At 39.8% G+C, this 23,489-nt stretch overlaps 1 protein-coding gene across 7 annotated transcripts in view; it reads right to left on the bottom strand.

Annotated features, from left to right (window-relative positions):
• Nucleotides 1–18,743, bottom strand: part of Sobp (sine oculis binding protein homolog) — a 155,227-nt gene extending 136,484 nt beyond the window's left edge. For 3 of the 7 annotated variants that reach the window (XR_015450332.1, XM_004855430.3, XM_021236877.2), the window contains exons 1-3: nucleotides 18,104–18,743; nucleotides 5,909–6,047; nucleotides 3,983–4,168 (exon numbers count right to left, since the gene is read on the bottom strand). Coding sequence is in view for 5 of the 7 variants with exons in the window: in XM_004855430.3 (XP_004855487.1) it covers nucleotides 3,983–4,168; nucleotides 5,909–6,047; nucleotides 18,104–18,199 (421 nt within the window). In the remaining 2 variants the exon portion in view is untranslated. The other 4 variants (XM_021236878.2, XM_087208715.1, XM_087208716.1 and 1 more) reach the window with 4 other exon arrangements.
• Nucleotides 18,744–23,489: the final 4,746 nt, after the last annotated feature.

Genomic DNA, 23,489 nt, shown 5'->3' with positions numbered 1-23,489 from the left:
CGTGTTCCCAATCTCAAGTATTTCACTGGGCCCACTGGCTGCCAAAAAATGGACTGGATCCAGCAGTGAGTCTGCCTGAGCACATGAAACACTCCTGGGAACCAGTATCTGACCAGATAGAGCCCGCTGTTACCCCTGAAGAGAAACGACTGCCTCATGTTGGCAAGCACTTGAAAACCCAGCTAGGACATTACCTTTACTGGGCCATCAGGCCCATAGACCCACAGAGTCTCAGACTTTGAGAAACCTCCCAAATAGATGTGGACATTTTAAGATAGGCTTTTGTAGGAAGAATCTATCTATCCTGTCACTGGAGTATCTGGAAGTAGTATATGAAAAAGCATTAGTATTCTGATACAGTCTAGTTAAAGTTTGTTGAACTGGCTGAAAAGGTGGCATGTATTAAAAAGAATAATGGACTAGAAGCCAGAAGACCTTGTAGTAGTGTTGGCTCAAGTGGTTAGAAGCTACATGACCATGAGAAAATTAACCTGTTTGAGCTTCAATTCTTTAATGGCATCTGACATACTATTTCTCAGAGTTATTGTAAATATAAAATTAAATAAAATAAAGAATATGGATGAGTTTCACAAACTATAAAGGATTTAAGACAAACATAAGGCATTCTTATTAGCATTTTCACATAGCTAGTTTATACTACAACAGGAATAATTTGAACTCTAACACAGAAATCCAGAGGATTCATATCATGCTCATCTTCCCTATCCTGAAAGGTGGACACCCGTAAACTATTCAGGGGCATTAGCTGAGGTTCATTAGCTTCTGGACGTTGGACCCTTATTAGTTCCCCTCTGGAATGCACACTAACCTACATATGACTAGAATATTAACAGGGAGCGTACCTCAAATTGATTACCTTGAATAAAAATTCTGGTACTGTACAAGTTTTAGCAAAGGAAGAGCTGAAATGATTAACTAAATGGAAGCTTTTGGGTTTTTTTGTTTTGTTTGGTACTGGCGATCAAACTCGGGTCCTTGTGCTTGCGGGACAGGCGGCGGAACCACTGAGCTAAATCCCCAGTCCAAAATGGAAGCTTTTGGATCATGTGTGGACTTGACTTATCCACAGATAATTAACAGCAATGGGATCCTCACTTTACTATCAAGGAAACTATTGTTCAAGGTCAGATAGGTTGTGACAAATCCAGACCAAATATTAGCATTTTCTCAGTGAGCCACTTACCTTACATTTGTGCAATAAAATTTGAGTATCAGTCATTTATTCAACAAATATTAGTGTGCTAGAGATCATGACATATCCTGAAAACCAGTAAAAAAAAATCCACTATCTTCCTACCATCAGTTGTTCCCTCTTTAGAATATTACATAGAACACCTTGCCAAGTCCACAACCTCAGGCCGGGGATTTAGCTCAGTGGTTTCGCTGCCTGCTGCACAAGTGCAAGGACCTGAGTTCAATCCCCGGTACCAAAAAAACAAAACCAAACAAACAAACAAAAAAAAACTAAGTCCACAGCCTACCTGAAACTCAATTCATCTTTTTATGAGACTTGGGTTATTTTACCCTAGCACAAGCATCAGCAAACTAGGATCTCAAGGCTAAACCCTGTCCAATGCCTTTTTTGTCAATAAAATTATATTGGAACACAGCCACATTTATTGGTTTATATATGACTGCTTTCCTGCTCCAACAGCAGAGTTCGTAGCCATGATCGAGGCTGTATAGCCTGCAAGCCCAAAGTACTGTTGGGTCCTTCACAGAAAGGGTTTTCTGACCCCTGCCCTGAGTTGCATAAATCAAAATTCTTTTCATGGCTGGGGATTTAGCTCAGTGGTCCCACCACCTGCCTCGCAAGCACAAGGTCCCGAGTTTGATCCCTGGTACCAAAATTCATCTCTTTGGTAAGTTTCTGCTTTGAGACTAACAGAGTTAGCTTCTGGAAAGCAGAGAATCTTCCTGTATCTTTGTATTGTCATCTAGAACCCTCAAAATGGACAGAATCAGTTTAGAGCAGATATAGAAAATTAAACACATCCTTCCCTCCTTTTTGTTTTCCACAGATGAGTGCCTTGGAGTTCCATGGAAGACAGCATAAAACACTGGTGTTCAGTTACTCTGGCTTCCAATTCCTCAGCGTTCCTATGACTAAGACTTCCAAGACTCAAATTTTGGCCTCTGTCCCTTTGTATATTTATTTCCTGATCTGATGTGGAATTAGAGTTAAATAGGAGCTGTGTGCTTGAATTCCACGTGGCTGGCTCAGCAGGAAACTCCAGGACAGGTTTTGTTGGCATGGTGAACTCATGTTAGCCTCAACTATGTTAATTTCTAAAGCTGTGTGTTTTGGTCAAATAAATCTTAGAGACAATTTTGTTTTCAGATGCATACCTTTTTATGCACAAGCTATGAATGATAACTATAGGGCAGAATAAGGATTGAAAAAAAAAGGTATGGTGTTTGCTAAATGACTTTTGTGTGCCAGGCACTATGCTAGTTATATTATATACATTTTCTCATCTCATCTCATCTCCACAAGGACTCCATAAGGAGCACCATTTTACAGATTGGGAATGAGAGGAGAGCAGATGTAACTTGTCCATGTTCACAGAGCTGCTAAGTAAATACCTAGACCTGAGCCCAATCTTTCTAAATCTGAAGCCCATTCTCTTTTCACTTAGTCATATACCTCACTGATACCCTCATCATCACTCTTCACCTAAGCCACAGAACACACATTCAAACATGAACTCGACATTTACAAAGTTAAGTCAGCTTTCTCCCTCAGTTGGCTATCTAAATAAAATGTGTCTTTGGTCCTTGGGATATAAATCTGCATCCCGCTGTCTCACAAAGCAATCATTAAAGGAAAATAGGGAGATTCATAAGGCAAACTTTATATAATACACCAATTATATTAGTAATTAGTACACAAACACAATTACAAGTAACTTTAACAGGTAAGTGGATTGTGATGACCTATCTAAGGATCTCATTTTACTGCTAAAATGTAGAAGACCAACCTGAAGACAAACATGAAGAAAAATGTAAGAAACATGTAAGATACAGTATAAATACATCTATAACATAAGCCCAGGAACTTCATCTACAATTTCTTCACAATTTATGGAAACGGAACCAAGTACCTATCTTCTCTAATAAAAACACAAGCATTAACTGTAGTATATTATAATAAGTACTGCTATTGTAACTTGGCATTTATCATTGTTAGGTTCTATACATAGAAAAATAGCCAGTGTCACAATTAAGCATTCTAAAATAATTCTAACATTTTACAGCAAGCCAGATAAAATATTATTTAACTTCTTGCTCTATGTGAAATATATCCGTAGCTGAGCTTACAACATCATAATACTCAGCCCATTGCAATCGAGATCTAAAACACTGCCATGTGATTTTATGAATACATAAAAGAACTGATTACATTTTCATCCAAGTGAAATTCAGATATCTAATATTTTAAGCTCTCAAAGACAGCTTTCCAGGAATTAGAAAGAACTCTGTGGAGACAATGCATAATCTAGCTTGTTTCTTGAATGGATTTGGAGGAAGGCATGTTGAGGACCATGTCTACCACCTGTCCTTTCATAAAACTACCCCATTGTTCAGAAACCCCACGGAGACTTGGCTCAGCTTATGCACCACCCAGTTCAACTAGTTACTTTTTTTCTTAGTAGTCAGTCATTGTATATTTCTTATTTTTAAAAGACTATTTAATACTCTCCTCTATTAATTGGTGACTTCAGAGAAGCTCGTGGGAGAAAAAGTTTACAGTCAATTAAAAGTTTATAGACTAAGAGTAATAGATAAGGAAATTTTACTACTATAGCAATACTTTAAATAATACATGTACTAACATTTCCTATGTCTAAAGTTCCTAAAACAATCTTTATCTACTTTTTAAGCAATTAATAATTATTCATAAGATAATTAAAGCAACTGTCCATGAATCTTTATCACTGGAAACCTCAGAAGTGCTTACCTGCTGGTGGCTTTATGAAAGGTGGTGGAATTAAAGGTACAATAATGGGCACATTGCCATGATCCTTTGACCCTGCAGGTGAGTCACTGAGTCCATTTCCAGTGGCAAGCCCTGAATACCCTGTGCTTATATTGTATGGTGAAATAACACTGTCCTCGGGTAATTTTGGTTTTGGCAAAGAATTTTCTGTAAAAGAAGAAAAGCATAATTAACAAAAGAACTTATTCAGTAGACTTCAAACTTTCTCACATAAAAGAATCATGTAATAGAACAAATTTTTCCTTATAAACCCTTAAATAATTTACCAGAACACCACAGTCCAACCTGGAGCTTTTTAATCTTGCTACCATAAATTTCCAATCAGCTCCTTCATAGCTGCTCCACTATAATAGCTAATATCCCACCTGAATCATGGTGATGAATTTTAGCACTCTAAATTCCTACAGAAAATTGAGAGGCGATTAACCTTTTCCATATACAAAGTGATATATGGCAGGCCTTGCTCTCTGGTTACCAAGGCAAAAGCCTAAAGCATTCACCCCAGCATTCTATGTCTCACTGTACTATAACCATAGACCATAACATACTCAAATGAATCAATGAGAAAGAAGAAGATGAAAAGTGCTATGTGTTGCACCAGGTACTGATATATTCATTAAAAATTGAAAATAAAGAAAACTTACAAATTTTGTGCATATTCTGTATGCAAATCATTTTTTTTTAAAGCCTCAACCATGGAAAGCAACTTTTTCTAATAGCATATCCTGTCACTTACTTTTTTCCATGTTCACCAGAGGCAAAGATTATTACCTAGGCCAAGTATTATATGAGCTATTAGTTCACAGAATATAAATTCATGACTTGCATTTTTCATTTACAGTGAAATTGATGATACTATCTCCTAACATGATGTGTACGATTTCATAGCAAGCTTAACATAAAATTTGCCACATACATTCAATTCCACATGCCTGTAGGACAGCTCATTTACATTTCCCTGCTTGGCATAAGAAAAAGCACTATCTTAAAGACCAGAAATAAAATGCTTGAACAGGTAGTTTATAGCAATAGATTTTGAATGCAACACAAATACTGACCAAATTGCCAATGATGATGCACAATTCATTTTACCCATTTTTATTAAAATTGAAATTGAAATTATTAAAATTCCATAAATGAGTTGTTCCTTCACATGTTCCTCCTCTTTTACAAACAAATTATTTTTCCAAATTTTGGTTAATAAATTCAGTACTCACACAGGTGTCTCCCTTAGATATCTGGCTCTGCTGCCCACTGGTAGAATTAGTGTAAATTCTGCTTGGCAAATCCCTTGTAATTTCTACTCTTTAGTTGGGCTTTGATGAAAATTCTTACACAATAGTACAGGATGTAACCATCTACTACTCTCTTACTGCTTTTCTAACACTATTCAAAAGTGTGCAGTAGGGGAAGAGTGAAATTTTCAAATACAAAATAAACATATGGCTTCCTTTCAGAATTTCCACCCATCAAAAAGGAAGAAGTGTTCCCAACTAACAGTGAATCTCTCTTGCAGTCTGAAAATGTAAACCTAACACTGCATTTAACAGAAAGTCCCAATCCCTGACAAATGATGATATATCAAAGGGATAAGGAAACTAGAAGTTAGGAAACAGTGTCTCTTTCCATGAATTTATGGGCAGGACTATGGCATTTAAGTTCCTGAGTCCTTGTCTGGAATGAGATTAAACTATGTTTATTTTTGTTTTATTCTATGCTCTTATATTCTGTAGACTTCTGCTTTATAGGCAAGTGCTACCGGGGATGTACATTTAAATCAACCATGGGCAAAAATCAACAAAAATGAGTCCCAAAGCAACTCAATTCTGGCAGATTGAGATAGTTAATCCTTCTTTGCATGAACAAAGGGACATTAAATGTCATTACCTTTGAGAACAGAAATGTGCTGCCGGCTCTCCCCATCTGTAGGGTAGCTCCTGAATTCAATATCTTCACCATCTTTTAATTCAACCTTATCATAGCCATACCAGCCAAGGAGTTCATTCATGGTGTTTTCTGCAAAGTTCTGAAAGAGAAGCATAGACTTTTACTTATTTCTATAATCAATAACTATTTGAAAAGAAAGCATAAATTGAATTGTTTGCCCAATCCCATTTAATGGCAGTCCTGCCCCACTTCCCCTAGAGTAGTGTTCATTTTTCAAATCACGTTCAAAAATTGTAATGCATTTAAATCACAGAATGATACATCCAATTATGACAGGCCTTCAGACATTTGCAATTTAAAGATAATACAAAAAAAGGTATTTGTCAGTTTTACTTACAAATAGGAAGTCCTATTTTAGCATATTCTTCTGCAAAGTCTACATCTCATATTAATATAAAAATATTGAGAAGCACAAAAAAATAGCTAACAAAAGATTTTGAAAATGAAAACAATCAACCTTTTTGTGGTTCAGAATAATTTAAATTAGAATTGCTTTCTGACTTAGGTATTGTTTCTTAACGTTTATGTCAAATAAAGCAAAATCTCAACAAAGAAATTATTGCTCAATTGTCAATTACTTACCACACAGGAAGCTGAATAGGTTATAAAGGTCTCCCTTTTTAATTTTCCTCTTTGCAAGAGTATTTTTTAAGTCTATGCATAATATGCTTTATACATTTTATTAGTGACAAATTCTTCCTCCGTGAATTGAAAGGTCACTATGATTGTCTTCTCATAAGTGACATAAAAGTACCAAATAATGTTAAGGTTACTAGCCAGCACAGATTTTGGATAATGTGTGACCTACTTTATGAACTACAAATAAATGTAAGGTATTATTATTATTATTATACATATCAAAGTATATGGGTAAAAATAATGGGTATAGTTGGACAGATTTAATACCTTGTATCAAGTGACTATTTTATTAACTTATCAGTTGCTAGATCTGAATACGAGATGTAAGGCTATGTGTGTTAATGACCTAATGTTTCTATGTGCTTTAAATATCTACCTGGCAGGGCACCCTAAGCCTCCTAGACTGAGCTAGGAAGCCTACATATCCTAACCTCTGTGGTTCAAAGAATCTTTTATTATTCTCCTTAGAAGCTGTCATTTCTGAATTACATTGGGATATATAATTTATATACCTGAAATAAAACACCAAAGCTAAGCAAGAGTATGCACAGCTTGAATGTATGGGTTCCATGTTTTCTTGAATTTTACAACTTTAGATTTCAGCAGGGGTTGCATAAAAATAAAAGATATTGCACTACTGATTCCACAAATACAAACCTGGTATTTCAAACCACCCTCAGCATTCTACATTTTTTACTTTAGTACCCACTTAAGCTCTGGCTCCAACTGGGTCAATCTGTGATGGTATAGCGCACCAGCAATTAAAAAGAAATCTAACCAGATTGATTCAGTCTTACCATTCACAGGGCCAACAGTCAGCCATATCAACCTTCAATGAGGCAGTTATTCTCTCTGATGGCTGATAATGTCCACATTAAATAGACATTCTTTTCATGAATGCACAAAGATGATATGATCGATATGAATAATAAGCTCCGCAACTTCAGGAATAACACTGAAGAGGACTAAGCTAAATGCTTCTCTACTCAATCAAAAGGGATCCTTTTAATGAGGCATCACTCTTCCCCAACACCTAATTTCTTTCACTGAGCTCAGTGTCTGACTGGAGAATGACAGTCCCTACTCACACAAATCAAGGTCCTCCATCAGTGGTCTGGCAACAGAAATCTCCAAGGATGAAGCTTACACTTTGCATCAAAAAAACCAATTTTCACAGCATTAAAAGCCAAGCTCAAGCCATCTTATTGGTCTGTGCACTGTTTGCCGCAATCTCTAAGAGAACTGTGTTAACAAGACAGAAAATCTTTTGCATAGTAACTACTAGCTACCATATCCAGTTTTGTACACCATTCATATCGGGAACTACTTTCTCCAGTTCTGTCTAACCTCTGAAGTCACACAAAGGCTACAGATGCATAATTCATGCATCAGCCTCCCAGCCAAGGATATAGATTTGTTTGTTTTAGTCCAGCTGCAAATCCATTCAGCTTTTCAGAACCAATCCTAGGGATGGGATCCAGAAGTTTCAGACATTTGGATAAAAGCTGAAATCTCAACTGGATTATTAACACCAAATTCATATTATTTGGGCATCTTAACTGCATCAGTTTTAGTTTATGGTTTCTGCTGAAAACTCAGAGGCTTCATGGAACAATCAATATGAACTTGATCTATTCCATGATTTTTGAGTTACAATAAATGTCAGGGAAAATAAACTCTAAAACATTCCCTTTCTTGTCACTGAAAATAAAAATAAACACTTTACTTATTTTTTGCATTAAATGCAATTAATGATTGCAAAAACAGAAAACAAAGGGCTAATAAAGGCTCAAGCCATAAGTCTCCAATTTTTCACAAAAGGTTCATGAAAGAAAATGAATACCAAAGTGTTTTATAATACAAAAAATAGACTAGAAAAAATAGACTATTACCTCTGTTGTATACAATATTTATCAAGAAACCGAAGAACCCCAAGGAGTAACTAAATTTTAACATTTCTAGATAGAGTTTGATGATTAATATCACATGGGCCTATTATGGTGCTAAACCAAAGGAAATGAAACAGATTTTTGAAGTTAACATCCAAGAATATAACATATTCCAGAAGTGAATTTAGTGTTTATGGCCTACAAGGGTTTTCAAGTCTTTGTGGTAGAGAATTCCAACAATTTTTTTTCAGTACTTTTTCGTATCCTTTAAGAAAGAATTTTCTATTTTTAAAAGTTACTCCTTTCCTTAGTTAAGTTTCTTTTTTTTTTTTTTAAAGATGAGTACAGGTGATAAGAGTTAAAATGAGGAGAGATTTTTAACATAAGGATCTTCACTAATAAGACAGGAATTGTGAAATCTGTTTCCCCAAAAAAATTTTACCTAGCATTTCTCCTAGAGACTTAGGACACTCAACTGAAACTGAAATGCTCTTAAAAGTTTCTCCCAGCTTTAGGATTCTGTGGAATCAAATAACTTCTACTTATATGAAAAATAAAATACCTTTTGTGAAAAAATTTCATAATTATAATGATCACACATCATGAATTTTACTGAGCAGTCATTAGTTCAAATATTTATCATTGCTCCCATAAACCATCAAAATGTGCCAGAAATTTCCATATTTTCGCATCCAAATTACATTTTGCAGACTCCTTCTTGCCCCTGGAAGTGACACAAAAATCCTCTCTCATACCATATGGTCCAATTTAGGTTTGGAAAATATGTTACTAAAACTATAATGATAATGTCTAATACTCCTATATCACTTTGTAGTTTTTTCACATCCTTTAATTATTTTATTCCTTTCAATAACTCTATGTATTAAGTATTTGCTTTCTACAATAAACTTTTGGTGAACCTATGTGACATCTTCATTTTACAACAAAAAATTAGCATATCATGAAGGTAAAAGACAAGCATGGAAGATCACCCAGGAAAGTCAAAACTAAAATAAATATCTTTTGATTCTTAGTCCAGGCCTCTATCTGCTATTAATAATGTATGGTCCAACATGTCAACAATTCCAAAGACGCTACATCCCTGAACCATTCAGAAGTTGCAAAAAAAAAAAAAAAAATCAGAACATATGAGAGAAGTTTGCCACCCAGGGCAAGTCTACCAATGCTGAAACTTCACTTACTTTCAGATTTGATTACTGGCCTCTATTCTCCTTAGTTATTTGTATTGGGGAAGGGATGCTTGAAAATTCAACTAAAATTAAATCTTCTCATTTTACAATTTTTTCACATCACTTTTGATTCTTTTGTACTTCTAATATTTAATTTCCTTACCTTTTCCTCACCTTCCCAATTTCCCGCTCTCTCCTCACCTCCAGGGTTCCCAATAAAAGAACACAATCTCAACATTTAGTCTGAAATCCTGCTCTCTTCTTAGAATTAAAAAAATAAATAAATCAAAGAATCATAGAAAGATAATGTCAAAAGGAAATTTTGCTATTTCTTCACTCTTCTTTCTATACCAGAAAAACTTATTTTTGTTGGATCTTAATTCCTAGGACACTAATTAGACACCCTTCTTATTCTACTAGAAATACTACACAAATGTCAAAGTTCAATCTAAATGATTTTTAATTAAACATTTCACCAGGTAAAGAATAGTTGAATTCAAGGCACTTTGAAAACACCAGTAATTACAAATTCTAAGGCTGGGGATTTAGCTCAGTGGTTCTGTCACCTGCCTTGCAAGCTCCAGGTCCTGAGTTTGATTCCTGGTACCAAAAAACAAACAAACAAACAAATTCTAACAAAACTTCTACAACGTAAGTATTCAAACTCTTTAAAATGGACTGGGCCGGGGATTTAACTCAGTGGTTCCAGCACCTGCCTCACAAGTGCAAGGTCCCAAGTTTGATCCCTGGTACCAAAAAAAAAGGACTGATGATTTTATTTACTTTGAAAACACCAGGCAAATTTTAAAACATAGGTAGGTACAACTGATTTTTTCATACTAAGTCTTGGAACTGAATGTCAATGTGTTTTCAAATCTGTATCTTACACAAGACAGCAGGAAGTATTCAAGGAGCGTCTAACCATTAACCCAAATGAGGGACAATCTTGCCCTCCCTATCCATAAACATAATTCCATTTTCACTCAGAGTCTCAGTTCTAGTAAAATATTTCATCTATCCCAAATATCTCTAAATTACTTCAAGGCAGAAAATTTTTAATTCATTTTATGCCTCCCCTAGCACAATGTCTGACACTTAAACAGAATAAATGTGCTAATTCATTTGGATGCATTCAGAAATATTTTTAAAAGTATAAATACAGAGAAATGATCAAAATTCAGGAAAAATCTCATTTTAACAATAAGCATGTGAAAGTTTAAAAAATTATAATAGTGTTATTGGACACTGTCATATTAGCATTAAATTGATACAACTTTTAGAAAGGGTACATTTGACTCTATGCATTAAAAGGCTTAAAAATTTGCACACCATTTGACTTAACAATTTTATTTCTAGGCATTTTAGGAACTGTTCTAAGGAAATCGATATAGAAATACGCACATTCAGGAATATTTATCTCCATGTTGCTTTCTTAGAAACAAATTAAATGCCAAACAATAGTAATTTGGTTAAATAAATTATAGTTTAGTTATATAATGGAATATTATTTTGCCACTAAAATACACACTGTAAGTTTTTAGTGCCATGAAAAGCTATTAGCAATATATTGAGTTTTAAAATGAAATTTAGTATACTATGAGATCATTTTTGTTTTTTAAAAAACTGTATATCATACAGAAAAGGGCATGAAAAGACATTCATCAAAATGTTGACAACAATTGTGTCTGGGTGGGAAAATTATAGGCTTTGTTTTTCTTTTTATTTCTACTGCTTATTCTACTATTTCTACCATGTCTATTATTTTTGTAAAAACAGAAAACTAGTTTTAATTAAAAATTAACACACAGTCTCATTCTAGACAACTGTATCAGTCATATTCACAGTCCTAATGAAAATGAAAGGAATCTGTCAGTTATATTACTTAACTTCAAAACATCCTGACATGCATTATCCAAAAAGTGGAGCATATGAGAAATAATTTAGAAAGAAAGAGAAACTCCTGATCCTGAACAATTTATAAGGCAGTAGGGGAAATGCTAGTATCTCTGTTAGTTAAAGTTAAGAATAATGGAATGATGGCTAGTTTTGGAAAATATTTTCTCTCCTTTGCCATCTCCATGTGTTCTGAGTGACTTCTGGGATAAATTTCTATTAAGCATCATTGCTCACTAATAAAGATAAAGAAAAGGAATCTCCAGAAGACAGGCACAGCCTTGTTCAAGTTCCAAAGTAAAAACTGAAGTTGATTAGAAGTTAGTTTCTAGCTGTGTTCACAGGCCTGGCCCAGGGCTGAGTCTAAATTGTCTCCTTTAACACAGATCAAGTGGACCAGCTATACTTCATGGTTATGCCAAGGAAAAGATCATGAAGGAAAATTAAAATCATGCAAAAAGAAATATTTGAAGAACTCTTTACAGATTACAAAGTATGTCCACATTCATAATCCCATTGGATCAGATGGTATAGTGAGGATAACCCACTCCCCACAGAAAACCCATTAGAAAGTCATCCATATCCATGAAATAATAACAACAGCCAGATTCACACTCTTGATGCAGACTTACACATTAAGCCCTAGTTTTTACCTGAATTACAGCTTTCTAGCTTGAAATCTTTTGAAGATGATTACTGAGCTCCATTTTGGTTCATTCTGCAGCATTGATGTCAGCCACAACCCAATGACTTTAATGCAGTACTAAGCGCAGAATATATTATAACACTAATACTCAACTGGAAGAGATCTGAGAAGAAAATCTTATTCTCTTATTGATATATTCAAAACTGGATGCTTCTATAATTAGCATATGAAACCAAAGCCATGTGCTACCTCATATAAAATCTGTGGTGTTTTATTGTTGTATTGTGATATAAAGCAATCATGTACTCACATTTTAATCTGTTTCCAAGACATCAACTGTCCTAAAAGAGTCAAACAAATGCTGTAGAATTGAAAATACTGGCCTTCAGCTAACACTGTGGGCAGGCATGGCAGGTGTACAGCTGTGTGCAGCTGTGTCCTATCACAGCTGCAGAATTGCCAAAAAAAATTACCAAGACTTGTTACATGGTTTTTCTGTCTGTTCCTTAAAGCAGAATAGAGTTCTACAGGCCTTTAGTTGTATAAGAGATATTAACACCCATCAATCTACAGGTTCTATCATATACATTCAGCAAATCTCACTCACCACATGCTTTCATGTCTGTTAAGATGTTTCAATTGACGCTATCAAAACACAGTACTGTTTTTTTCTCCTTCAACCCTGCAATATCCCTTCCCTTTCAAGAAAATATTCAATAATCTTATTAACTCAAAAGTGTGAATGTGGCAGAATTCCCAGTCCACAAGAGGAAGTTCTAGACTTCAGGAATTTTTATGATCCATCTTTACTACGTCTAATATTGGGGGGAGGGGTAAAGACTCATTAAATAAAAGGGATATTTCTTTAGAGATATAAATAGCTTAGTCACTCTAATAAGACACTATCACTGGAACTCTCCTTTTCAGAGAGCCATTTGCACTCACTAATATTTGCCCTTATTAGGCCCTGTTTTTTACTTTCTTTTAAAAACTGTGTTACCTCTTGTTTCTCTAAGTCTGTCTTTCACACAAGGAGAGCAGGGCTTGGCTTCTCAGAGTGGTGCTTGGCAAGCACAGAGGCAGGAAACGCAGAAGGGAATGAGTCTGTCAGACTCATTTTCTTCTAGTTCAAATGTTTATTTCAGATTTGGGAGGAAGTGGAATGGTTCCTTTCCATTTCCTGGTCTCTGGAACCTGTGAGTTGTATAAGGCTTAAAGAATAGTGCTCTAGTGCACATCACACTCCACAGCTCACAGATGGAGCAAGAGACTTGTCTCAGAATCCTTCCCCTCATTTGAATAGAGAAGAATGCAAAACTGTTCAAGCCCTGTTAGGACCCTCATTTATAGGTTCAGCTTGGAGCCCTGAATAGGACAACTGAAAACAATGACACAGGCTTAGGAACATCCCATACCTGGTCCAAAGAATAAGGGTCCTGTCCCAACTGACATTAGTCCCTATCCCTGCCACACTGCACACCTGAGGCTACTTGCTCAGCAAGGAAGACATAATTTGAGAATGCCTCAGGGGATCAGGTCCCAAGCCTACTTTCTAAGTTCCTGAGACTTACTGCATTTGACACCAGAATGGCATTTCAGCAGCAAAACTCAAAATATTCCCATTTATTAATGAGCTAATTTCAACTTTATACGTGCTGATTTTCCAATCCACACTCTGATTTTTCAATTTTTTTAAAACATCAAGCTATTAAACTTACTAGACTTTGCAATTTGCTTTATTGTGTATGCAATTGACCCAGGTCATTTTGAATGTCAAATGGAGACCATCAGAAACCAAACTAGAAAATCCTGTGGTAAGTTTCCTACTAAACTCTAACAGATGTGCCTCCCTCAAACTGAGCATCAGGACTGAGCATAATTTTAGGTACAAATTACTTACTGAGAATATTTATAGACAGAAACCTTCTTCACCAAAGGTGAGACCCTGTGACGTTTAACAGAGATTATCCTGTAGTTTAGCAATTGATAAAGAAGCCAAACATTGTAAGTACATTAATTATAGTTTGTTTAGGAAAGTTTCCAGGACAGAGTGCTTGATATAATCATGTTAGCTTTGTCAAAGAGTTTTAAAAAGATAAAAATCTGGCTCATTCTCTCTACTCATAGTTTAGGTTTTTTGAGTTCTATTATTGTTTAGTAGCTGTTGATCATAGTTCACTAAGATCTATGTGCACAAAATAAATGTCCTTAAATATAGCAATATTTACAATTAAACATATAATTATACTTACACATTCACTAGTACAAACTAGTTTCTATATCTACTATGTTCTGGATGAACTCCTGAAACCAATTAACCCTTCCATATGTGAGAATTCCCTCCTGACATCCATTTATTATGACACATGTGAGCTAACAGTATATCAGAGACATATTACATTAGACACAATCCTGATATTCACTTTAGAAACCAAAAGTAGACAAAATATAAATTTTATTGACATCTGATCTTTAAAATCCTATTAATCGCTAATTAAATAAGCACACTTTTGGTAAGTACAACAAAATAACCAGTTTTTTTTTAACCAAGAAAAGTCAGAATGAAAGGAAAAAGATAAAGAAACATCATAAAGGTCATATTGAAACGAACATTTCTACTATAAGATATTTTCACTGAAGTACACCATAAGCAAGCTATGCCAAGTCATGTATTTTTCACACAAAATTATATTGTATTAAATTTAAGTTTGTTACAACTGCCATGTACATTAAACCAGTGATAACGAAAATGTAACTCAATATCTGATCTAGTGAAACAGCAATCAACATTAGCTCCCAGCCACATGAAGACAATCTCCAATGCCATTACTGGTGTCAGCTAAATCTCAGCCAGTTTGTATTCTCCAGCCATTTTTAAATAAATATCTAACTATCTCAATTAGGAAACTCTGAAGGAAGTCTCTGAGATGAGACAATTTTGTTGCCCTTTCTCAGCACCCTGCATTTGCTGTACTTAAAATAGACACTTGTACCAACGTCCTTTCTATTACCCAAAGGAGAAAAAAAAAAAAAATCACATACACACCAGTCTCTTTTCTTTCAGCTCACAGAGAAGCAACTTGATCCAACCAGTGTTGAAACCTGAGTAGGTCACTGTACACCACGATAAAATTCCCTAATCCCTGAGCCAAATCTCCCTAAGGGGGGCCTCCTCCTGATTCTCCACTCCCCAGGCTGACTTTTCCATTCGCTCTCTTCTCTTTCCCCCTTTCATTTCCCCTACCTTCAAGCCTTGATATGTGATCCGAGGAGGGGTCTCAGGTTTCCGTTTTTACAGCTTAGGCCGTGCTAGCTGTATACATTCCTTTCTTTCTGCCGGGCAGTGATTACTTACCAGGGCTTAGTTTACACTGGTCCAGATGAAAGCCGTTCAGAAGGCAAACACAGCCAGGCAGCTCCAGCGGCACCAATATGAAGCTGCACAAGGCCACATTGTGTTCTCGGTGTTGCACACATTTTTATACAGGGCAACCAACTTGTTATGTTACTCTACCCTTCACATTCAGGGGAGCCGGAGGGATAATAATGTCCGGAGGTTTGGGGAGGGGTTTTGTTGCTGTGGTTATTCATATTAAAAGCAGAAAATATTAATGAATTCAAAATAACCCTTTGACTTTGAGAAAACACTTCTTAACTAAGAATTTTTGGTGCTATTATATTACAGGAATGCCTACAAATCAATTCCACTAGACACGCTGGCTTGTGCATGGACATGACTGAAAATTTTGGCTAGCGGTATCCCACACTGTTCCAAACTCAAGAGAAAATACCAATCCTACAGGCAACTGAATCATTTGCTGTGCAAAACTTCACGTTTAAAGCTACTCTGAATTGAAATGATGAAGATTAAAACTTCAAGTAGTAGAGGGTGATTTGGGAAGAAAGAGAACATTTTAAAGAGGAAATTCTGTGCACCAAAGTTAATTCCAAACTTAGTTCTGCACATTGGCTAAAAATTGTGTAATTTTTCCCCTTCAGACAATGTTGTTTTTGTTTCTTCCTTACCAGTTCAGACAAACATCTGTTATACTGTAGAAGGACAACTATCTCCCAAACCACGGAGTGTGCCTGCAGCCAAAGTCAACAACACGAGCCCCAAGCATAGAGCACAGTCAGCCTTTATATCCAGCCGGGATAACATTTCACATGTTTTGATTAAAATTAGCTAATTTGTAATTCTAGAACCTATGAAACTTAAAAGCTGCCATCCATATAGATCACATTAGGCAGCGTTTTAAAGGGCCAGAACATGCTGTGATTTCCTAGAGGCCTTCACCTCTCTCCTCTTCCTCCAGTCTCAATTTAAAACAAAATGCAAAAGTAATCTGGAAACAAAGGATAAGAAGGATGAGCAAGTGAGAAAGTATGGTTATTGCAGATTAAATTCCACCCTCATAAAAAGAAAACAACTTCTATTGGTCTCTTTCCCCCTTTCTCTTTTTTAACTGTCCATCATTGCAATCAATGGTGTTTCATTACAAGAAATGGCATTGATTTCCAAGGCAAATCTTGCTTATTTCTTCTTTGGATGAATACTGCATCATCATGCTTGCAAGAACTAAGTTCCTCATCACAAAATAAAACCCTAATCCCAAAACTCAGAATGCTATTGATATTTCTGGAAGAGAAAAAAAAGCTACACCTATGCACCTAATATATACGTGCCCGCTTCTAAGCATGGGCTTCATGCAAGGCACTCTCATTGAATATATTTGTTCTAATCAAAAAGACGTCAAAACAATAAATGCGACTTGGTTGCATATCATTTTTACCCAGTTTGTCTTTTAAATATAAAATCTTTTAACCAAATCTTACAGTGTCCTGAAGGATTCTGTGCAGAAGACTGCAAAACGCGAACTTGCTACTTTTTGGTAACTCACAGTAAGAAAAGCCTGGTGAATAAATTTTTTTAAAAAATCAAGAGAGAATCAACACAAAATTTCTCGCTTAAGGAAAAGAAAAAAACCTAACTCGGTAAAAGATAAGGGAGAGGAGGCGAAGAGGGGGCTTTGGAACTGAACTGTGTTCTTATGCAGCCGCTTCTGCACGAACAGCTGGAGCGCCCGGCGCAGCGCTCCCCACCTCTGGAGCACCGCTGGCCTGGCGGGGAGCCCGGCCACGCCGAGGGCTCGGGGCTGGCCTTTCGGAACAATGGGCAGGCACCCCTCGAAGGCTGTCCTGCGGACAGCTCTCTTTCTGCGGGGCTTGCCCGGGTCTGCCTCACTGGGAAGTGAGCCACGCAGGGGAGAGCGGGAAGGATGAGGCAGCGGTGGAGAGGAGCAGGCGGGGGTGGGCGAGGCGAGCCGGCGGGCAGGACGGTGGCCAGCACAGCGCCGCCGGGGTCGCAGCTCGCAGCGCGCAGATAGCCGCTAAGCGCTCGCAGCTGGGGACTTGGGGCGAAGCGGGATCTGCCGGCAAGAGGGGAATGAACTGGGGAGAGGGTGGAATGGAGCTCTCCCGAGACTACTCGTCTGGGAGGCTCTTAACTTTAAAGGGATCCGAGGGACGATTCCCGAAGAAGGGAGAAAAACTACACCGTCCATTGCAAAGCCTCTTCGCCAGGCCACCTGGGCCCTTGGCGCCCTCCCCCCGAAACGCATCTGTGCCAACCTAGGGTGTGTAAGGTGAAATAGTATGTGGTTCCCCCACCCCCATCAAATCGGAGGTTGGGAAATTTCGGAGATGCAGCCCACGAATTGGCCTCTACTTTGCACCTGGAAGAGGAGCTGAGGTGTTCAGGGCATCCTACGAAACTGACAAGCGCGCCCCTGTGCCCCCCACAAACCTACACAGCGGCCCAAGGGGAGCGGACGCGAGAAAGAGCTCCGTTCCCCCAGGCCCCAGGGTCCAGGAATACCTTCATTTCCTCATTGATCTCTCTTTTCACGGGGTGAGCCGGTTTCCTGCTCCTTTTATTTTCCGGAGGTCTCCCTTCTTTCTCCATTTCTGCCATGTTTTTGTGTCTGGTTTCTGTGGAGATGAAATGGCTGCTGCCGCCGCCGGCGGTGGTAGTGGTGGTGGTGGCGGCGGCGGTGGCGGTGGAGGTGGTGCTGATGGTGGCGGAGCTGGCGGAGGTAGCTGTGCTGCGAACCGGGGCTGGGCCGGGGAGGCGGGCGCCGGGGAGCGGGGTCTCTTCTAGCGGCGGAGAGCGTCAGTGGCTGTCAGAGGGAAAGGTAGCTCAGGGAGCCTCGGGGATGCCGCCGCCGCCTCGCCTGCTCCTGCTGCCGCCGCCGCCGTCGCCACCAACGCCGCCGCTGTCGCCGCCGCTTCTGCCGCTCCCGCCGCCGTTTCTGCCGCTCCCGCCGCCGCCGCCACCGGGCTGCATCCTCGGGGCCCCACGGAGTCGTCAGCCATCTTCCGTCGCTCTGTCCGTCCGCATGGGCGAGGGGGACGAGGGCCGCGCGCGGAGAGAGCTGCTCGGAGCGAGCGTGCGCGGATGTGTGTGCGCCCGGGAGAGCGCGCCAGCCCCGGCGCCCAGCGCCTCCCGCGAGCCGAGCCGGGGGCGGGCCGGGGGCCGGCGGGAGGGGCGCGAGCGCGGGAGCAGGGCGGGAGGGGCCGGAGGGAGGGGCGGGGGTGGGACAGTCCCCCGCGCGCGAGCGGGCGTGGCTTCACCGTCACTGAGTACGCGGATACCGCGAGGCTCCGGGGTCTGCTCGCGGCCGCCTGTTCATCCGCGGCGGGCACCGGCGGTTCGCGGCGCCCCTCGCGGCCGCCGCCTCCCCGAGACTCTCCTCGCGCGTCCGCGCCCTCTCCAACCCCAGCCCTTCTCCTTAACTCTGGAGTGTGGGCTCCGGTGGGTTTAGAGTTCGTTTTTGAACCCGTCCTATAAGCTATTGAGGAAGAAAAAAATGAATGGGGCGGGGGGGGGGGGCGGTGAGAGGAGGAGGTTGAGCGGTAGAAGGGCGCAGGGACCTGAGGCCGCCACGAAAGAGGAAAGCAGACCGAGCTCGCCGCCTCTGGATCACCTCGCCTGGGTCTACGTGGAAGGAAACTACAGCCCAAACCCACACCCTTAGATGCCAGGATAGTGTCCTCCTCCAGGGGCTACTGCGAGGAGCGTGGAGGCTGGCGGTCCCTTGGAGAGGTCCCCGCCCTAGCTGGGCGGCCCCCAATGCAGTGCGCCCTCGGACTGCTCCGGCACGGAGGGTTTGCCCTTCTGAGATCCTTAGAAGTAGGGCGTCTCGGTCTGCAGACCCCCCCCATCTGTTCTCTCTCTCTCTCTCTCTCTCTCTCTCTCTCTCTCTCTCTCTCTCTCTCTCTCTCTCTCTCTCTCTCTCTCTCTCTCTCCTCGCTCTCCCTCCCTCCCTCCCTCTCTTCTCTCTTTACCCCTCCCTATTTCCTATCCGGCTCCCCCCAAGGCACACGCACACTCTTAAGCCCAGCTACAAAGTAACACCTTTACCCCATGACCGTGACCCTGCGCGCGCAATTATGCGGTGCCCTGGGTTTAACCCAAAAGGTTAGGTTTAGTGGGTGCTACTGGGGGGAAAGCTTGCGCGTGGGAATCTTCCCTTCAGGGGTCGTATGCCCTCGCTACACCCGGGGGGACCGCCTCTTCCCTGCGCGGTCGCGCTCTCCCCACCACTTGTATCTGCCCTCCCGGAGGTGCCCAGGTTCTCTGCCTTCACGCGCCTCCCTTATGGTACCCTCTGTCCAGGCCTGGGACTGAGATCAGATCGCGACAATCCTTATCTCTGGGTTAAGGCACTGGTATGAACCGTTTGATGAGGCTTCCGTGAGACTCGCGCCCCTGAAATCTCCTACACGCTGCAGGGGACACACTAAGGTTCCCAGCTCTTCTTTCCCGCGCTATGACACTTTGTAATTACCCGACACAATGTGACATGGGGGTGTCCATTGTTCTACTGCTTGTTATTGTGGAGTGTTCATTATGACAGTGGTGGAATTTTAAATTACACATTTTTAAGTACTTAAAAGATAGAATGAATTCGGTGTGGGGGTATGAGTAAGCGTTCCATTAAAATCACAGCTCGGCCTGTCAAACGAGGCTCATTCTGGTTACAACATTGCCTAATTTGCCTTTTCGCATTGTTTTGCTTCTTAAACATTAAATTAGATATTTGGGGGCTTACCCAGGAGAGATGGGCACCTCCACGTTGCCTGTTTGGCGTTTTAGCATCATTGTGTATGTACATGCCAAATTCCAAATATTTGGGAGTGTGCCCAAGAAAGCTGAGCGTCTCCTCTTGTCTAATTTCTTCCCAAGGGGGAAGCCAGAGGAAGTAGCACCCAGACCCGCGTGGCTCCCTAGATCCCAGGCAGCTGGGAGGCCTGAGCCAGCCGGGCAGAGCTAGCTCCGCGCCTGCAAGGGGTCCGCGCAAAACACTTGAGCTTAGGAAAAGTTCAGATCCCCAGGACGATTAGCAGGGACGCGGAAAAGTCGAGGGGAGTATTGACGAGTTTAAGGGACTAGTGCTTTGCGATATGATGTTCGCTGCTAAGATTTTCCTAAGTAGCCTCTGGGAGCATATCTAGGTATACCCAGTTTGTGAGCACGAGGTCCTCTGACCCGAACTCACAGCCTGAAGTAAACCTTGGCAGACCTAAGAGGAGCCAAGCAGCAAAGATTCGGAATGGAGCCCAGATGCTTTTGCACTAACAGCCCCGCCCCGAGCGCCACCCCTTCCCCGAGGTTAACCCGACAGTCCAAGTAGGGGGTGGGGGTTGTGGCGGAGAGTTCGCTCTAATACTGCTGCCGAGGGAGAGATGAATAGTCTTCGGGGGCTTTAATCTGAATTTCACCCAAAATATTTGATAAGTAATGTGAGTTGGGATTGGTTTTTTCTGTTCTATCATCTTGTTCTTTAATAAAGAAAATCACGAGAAACTTTTTTTAAACTTTTGAATATTCAAAAACTGTGGACGCATACGTTGTAAATTGGACACAAAAAGAAGCTGTTTGTCTTCTGGAAACATATTTAAGTCCCCTCTGTTCCCTTTGGTGCCAGAGCCATTACACTTGATTCACTGTTGTTCAGCTGATATCAAATAACAAGTTATATACCCTGTCTTAAGATAACAATTTCACGAGTTAAGAATAAAGTAAACCCCCCCCAAAATGAACTATAGCCCAGAGTTATATTTCGAGGCAGCTATACTTCCTTTAAAGAAAATGACTTTAAAGGAAATGGTTCAGGCATTTAATAAAAATAATGATATTAATCAGCCACCTGTTCCTTTACAGGCAAATTGACCTGAAAATGTTGTGTTAGAACCCCCATGCACATCTTTAGTAACAATAAAAGCTCATAAAGTATATATGTGTAAAATCTTTAAAACTTAGGATTGTTACACGTTAATAACTCTAGGTTTTTTCAAATGTACTATAGATGACAATTATAGCAAAGTTGCTGCTTTGGGAATTTGGAATTTGGGGTGAAATAACATTCCCTGGACAACTTCGTAGTCTGTAAGAGTCTAACTCTATACAAGTAGGAGCAATGCATAAATACATCTCAAAAGAACTGCACTTCTGCTACTACGACTTACCATTACGCTTCCCAGTCTTCACTTAGTGTTTGCTCTCTCCTCTGTTCACCTGTGCACTGCCTGGGCATGCATACACACACACACACCAAAAACAAGGCACCAGACATATGAACTCAATTTTCTCTCTACTGTCTCTTCCAGTCACCACAGTGGGTACAAGACAGGTCTCTCCTACATTCCTCAGGTACATTTTTGTGACTTTTTTCCGCTTCAAGGCTGCTCTTGTTCATTCTAGCCTAATTCACCTGGAAAACATATCAGAAAGCAGATGGGAAGACCTCAGGGGTGGTCTGCTTTGATTCCTCCACCTCTACAGCTGTTTCTTTATTATCTCCAAAAATACTATATTTAACTGCCAGGCCCAGTCTTGATGCTAGGTGAGAAATTAGTAAATAATTACTGACTGATTTGTATGCCCTAATTTAAAAACAAAACTTGAAAATAGGTTTTGATGTATGTTTCTCTTGAACAAATTCTATGATCTAGCCAAAGACAGAGATTAAAAAACATGTGAAATGATTACTGAGCACATTATAGGATTATCTCACTTAATATTCACAAGACCCTGAGGCCACTTCTACTATCCCCATTTCACAGAGGCGGAAACTAAAGCCTATGTAAGCTACTAAGACCCAAGGTAAAAAGTACAGGGATTTGAAATCATAACTTCCTGTCCAACTCCCAGCTTTGAAGCTCTTAACACTATGCTAATCTGCTTTAATGAATTGCTCCAATGATCTGTATTTTATTTAATCTGAGGCCCATATTCTTTTACATTTTAACATCTCCGAGATTAAGATGCATCTTATACTGAATTCTTATAATTATGACATATTTCTTTTGTCCAGTGCTTTGAACCTAGAGCCTTGCACATGCTAGGCAAGCATTCTTGTGGTAAGTTACATCCTGCAATTTTTAAATTTTATTTTGAGACAGGGTCTCACTAAATTGCTCAGGCTGGCCTCAAATTCTCAATCCTCTTTCCTCAACCTCTCATGTAGTTGGGATTATAGGAATACACCACTATGCCCAGCACAAATGATATCTTTTTTTCCTCAATGGCATAAAAAACAACATCATATTTCTCAATCAGTGGTATATTAGGTTTCATTGGCTTATGCTGCAGTAACAAGTCTTTGGAAAAATCTCAGACACTTAAAAGAACAAAGGTTTATATTTCTTGCTCAAGTCAGCTAAGGATCTATGTGACTTTCCAGAGCAACTATTCTCCATATGATAATTTGGTCCTGCACATTCATGCCAACATGTGCTTCTGCAGTCACTATTCTAGAGGAAGATAGAGCCCCGGGGACCCTCTCCAGCAATTACATGTTCCATTGCAGTAGTACATTATGTCTCTTATACAGCCAATCTGTTGTCTAGAATTGGTCATATGAATTGATCAATTTCTAGGGATCTGAGAAGTTTAATGCTTCCTAATTTCATGAAGAAGAAAAGAACCAGAGATGAATATTTAATGTCTGGTAATTAGGATCCGTTGACATAAATACAGGGATCTAGTTTATCCAGAACCAGTACACAGTAATTGGGCTGTGATTTGTTATATTCTATCTAGATCATTCTTTCAAAAGTGATGCTCATGCTTAATTGCAAACAACAAAATTCTAGAATCAATTTCAAAAAAAATAGAGATGGCAGAACTATAATGCAAGTGTTTCAACTCAGAGTCTATAGATGAACCCTAAGGATCTGGAACCTCCCAAAGTTACATA

The sequence above is a fragment of the Heterocephalus glaber genome, unplaced genomic scaffold (genome assembly GCF_053883595.1).
Source record: "Heterocephalus glaber isolate CG9 unplaced genomic scaffold, H.glaber_assembly_v1.0 deba00000942, whole genome shotgun sequence".
In the NCBI taxonomy this organism is placed as follows: Eukaryota; Metazoa; Chordata; class Mammalia; order Rodentia; family Bathyergidae; genus Heterocephalus; species Heterocephalus glaber.
Note: the sequence above shows the minus strand (reverse complement) of the source record. Positions and strands in the feature narration are given on the sequence as shown.